Source organism: Crocuta crocuta, unplaced genomic scaffold, assembly GCF_008692635.1.
Source record: "Crocuta crocuta isolate KB4526 unplaced genomic scaffold, BGI_CrCroc_1.0 scaffold660, whole genome shotgun sequence".
NCBI lineage: Eukaryota > Metazoa > Chordata > Mammalia > Carnivora > Hyaenidae > Crocuta > Crocuta crocuta.
This window is the reverse complement of record NW_027531886.1, coordinates 235,483-238,731: the sequence shown is the minus strand read 5'-3', so window position 1 is coordinate 238,731 and position 3,249 is coordinate 235,483. Positions and strand designations below refer to the sequence as shown.

Genomic DNA, 3,249 nt, shown 5'->3' with positions numbered 1-3,249 from the left:
TTAGCTGCCTCTCTTTATTATCCACAACAAGCCATCGTATTTGTCCAGGTAAGTTAGACCCAGTAAGCTGGGGTGTCCCTTATTCTTGCTTAAGTATGTTTGGCTTTACTGCTTAATTTTCTTATTTTGCAGCTTTTATAGCACCAGCCTAAAATTTGTTTGCGCACATAGAGGAGGTACCACCAATTTAAATGTTTTTCTCCGCTATGTGCCTCAGTTCTGGCCCTCTTTCCACTCATGTCAGTGTTCAGAGAATAAACACTCATTTGAATATGAGTCAAAGAAAATTAGGATGACTTTTCTTCTCATACTTAACGGAAGTCTAAAGACTCTGACTCCAAAGCTGATAGTTATGGGTCATTCTCCATTCGGATGTGTCTGGTCACAGCCTTTCCTCCTTGGAGTTGCAGGCATAGGCCTGTGCTCTGGCCCCCTGCACACTGGCCCTGGTCCTGGTGCCGCCTCCCTTGCCTTGCTGGGGGCTTCAAGCAGTGCAGTCCCCTCTGCTGGGAATGTCCTTCCCAGGGCTCTCAGTTGGCTGCTTCTTTCTTTCCCTTCAGGCCTCAGCTTGGTGGCATCTTGTCAAGTAGAAGAACAGAGTGGGAGGCAAGATGGGTAAAGCTATGTTTTAGTCTCCTCAAGGTTCCGTAACAAAATGCCAGAGACTGGGGGGCTTAAACAACAGAAATTTATTTTCTCACTGTTCTGGAGGCTGCACATCCAAGATCAAGGTGTTGGTACGATTGGTTTCTCCTAGATCCTCTCTCCTTGGCTTGCAGATGGCCACCAGTTCGCTGTGCATGGACATCCCTGGTGCCTTGTCCCTGTCTTATAATGACACCGTTCATATTGCATTAGAGCCCTACTCTTACTACCTCATTTAACCTTAATTACAGGCCCTGTCTCCAGATAGAGTCACACTGTGGGTTAGGACTTCAGCGTGAATTTTTAGGGACACAGCTCAGTCTATAACAGCTAGTCGTTCACTGTGATTCCTAGACCAGCAGCATCAGGATCACCTGTCTTGTTAGAAACACCCATTCCCGGGGCGCCTGGGTGGCTTAGTCNCACATTCTACGGCCCCAACCCTGACAGACTGTCTCAGACACTCTGAGGGTTAGGGCCAGCAACCTGTGTTTTCGCAAGGCCTCCAGGGTATTTGAATGTCCGGGATGTTTGAGAACCACTGATGTAGACTGGACTTCCTCAGGGTGGTGGTGTCTGGGCCTAGTGGAAGTCTAGACATAGAGTCCCTTGGAAAACTAGAAAGAACAAGGCTGGCTGTAGGTTTTCAAGTCCCGGACAGTATATGGAGACGGGGACCCAATTGCTGTCATGTGGAGACTTGGTCCCAGGAGGAGAAGCAGTACTGTCATCACAGTTGGGTTCTTGGGTCTCTGAGCCAGACTGATCTGACATTGAGCTCCCAGAGTCCTCGTGACGGGACTGAGTCTGGCTTCCTGGATTGTGTTACAGTTGTAGGTGAGAGGCCAGTGCCTCTGGCTATGAGAAATTGGTGGCTTTGGTAGCAGTTGCCAGTAAGATCTTTTTTTTTAATGTTTTATTTATTTTTGAGAGACTGCAAGTGGGGGAGGGACTGAGAGAGGGGAACAGAGGATCCAAAGCATGCTCTGTGCTGATAGCAGCGAGCCCAGTGTGGGGCTTGAACTCATGAACTGCGAGGTCATGACCTCAGCCAAAGTTGGACGCTCAACCGACCGAGCCACCCAGGCGCCCCCAGTAAGATCTTTATAGCATGGACTTGACATTGTTTATAGCAGTCCTGGAGGCAGACAGTTAATGTCCCTCTGCCTGCTTCAGCTTCAGCTCAGGAATAGTGAATCATGTCTGCCTGCCCTGGGTCATAAAAATAAGCATACATCATCCACTGTGTTGTGGTTTTGACAGTAAATGGATAGGGTCTGGAGAGTGGGCCTGGCTGCTGGTTGAGAAGCTTATGTGGCTTCCCCCTGAGTAGAGGTCTTATGATAAAAATCTTAGGTGCCACAGCATATGTTGCAAAAGATCTTTTGTATTCACAACCAAGATCGTGGAATGAAAATATGAGTTGTATTCTAATTTATTTTTAAAGTCAGTGGGAAGGAGTTTTGTCTTTTCTTTTGTACTTAGAGTAAGCCAGAACAAAACTATTAACTTTGTTTTCACTAGATATAAAACATTAGTGATCCGTTTGAGGTGATGAGAAAGTTCTGGAAATGGATAACGGTGATGGTTTTTAACAGTTAAAGTGGTAAATTGTACGTATATCTGGCTACAGTAAAACAAGAGAGACACCGATGATTGAAAGAGATATTCTGTTACTGTTTTAGTGTCATTTAATTCTGCTTTCGGTTTCATTTTTTGTACGAATACCCTGACCTTGGACCAACCACTTAATTGCTCACATTGTTTTTTTGTTCAGTAGAGTTTGGGTACAATTACTATAAGAAACCTTTTTAAATGGCAAATCTTGTTTTCCTCTCAGAAATTTAAAACCCCCAAAATAGTGCCATTTACATGGTAAATGCTCGATGGGTCTGAGTATCATATAATTTAAGAACAGTTAGAAGAACTGGAAGACTGTAACTTGTAGGAAGCTAGCTAGTAAAACCACTGGATTTACTAGCACTGTGACCTTAGTTAGACCAGTCACTTGGCCTCTGAATATTTCCTTATAATCTTTGCCTGTTTACTGCACAGGGTTGTTGTTTAGAATAGAGATAATTCATGTGAAAGTACTTTATAAACTAAAATGCTATACATAGATCAATTATTATAACAGTTAGAAAGAGAAAAATAACTGTTTTCAGAAATTTGAAGTGGAAATTTCATGTGTAATAGTAATCAACCTCGTGTGTCATGTATAGGACCAATGAATGCAAATTCCTAGAAGCGTATTTTTAAATTAGGCTCCACACCCAACATAGGGCTCAAAATCACAACCCTGAGATCAAGAGTCGTACCATCTACTGACTGAGCCAGCCAGGTGCCCCACTAGAAGCATTTTTTAAAGAAAACTCAATACTAAGGGTGCCTGGATAGCTTAGTCAGTTAAGCAGCTGACTTTGGCTCAGGTCATGATCTCACAGTTCATGGGCTTGATCCCCATGTTGGGCTCTGTGCTCACAGCTCAGAGACTGGAGCCTGCTCCAGGTTCTGTGTCTCCCCCTTTCTCTCTGCCCCTCCCCTGCTCACGCTCTGTCTCTGTCTCTGAAAAATAAATAAGAACATTAAAAAAAAAAAAAAGAA

At 44.2% G+C, this 3,249-nt stretch overlaps 1 protein-coding gene across 1 annotated transcript in view; it reads left to right on the top strand.

The window, feature by feature from the left end:
- The window catches only part of LOC144239149 (MICOS complex subunit MIC26-like), a 51,050-nt gene that overhangs the window by 35,242 nt on the left and 12,559 nt on the right, over positions 1-3,249 (top strand). The window contains exon 7 of the mRNA XM_077773138.1: positions 5-48. Coding sequence (XP_077629264.1) covers positions 5-48 — 44 coding nt within the window. The remainder of the gene's footprint in view (positions 1-4; positions 49-3,249) is intronic.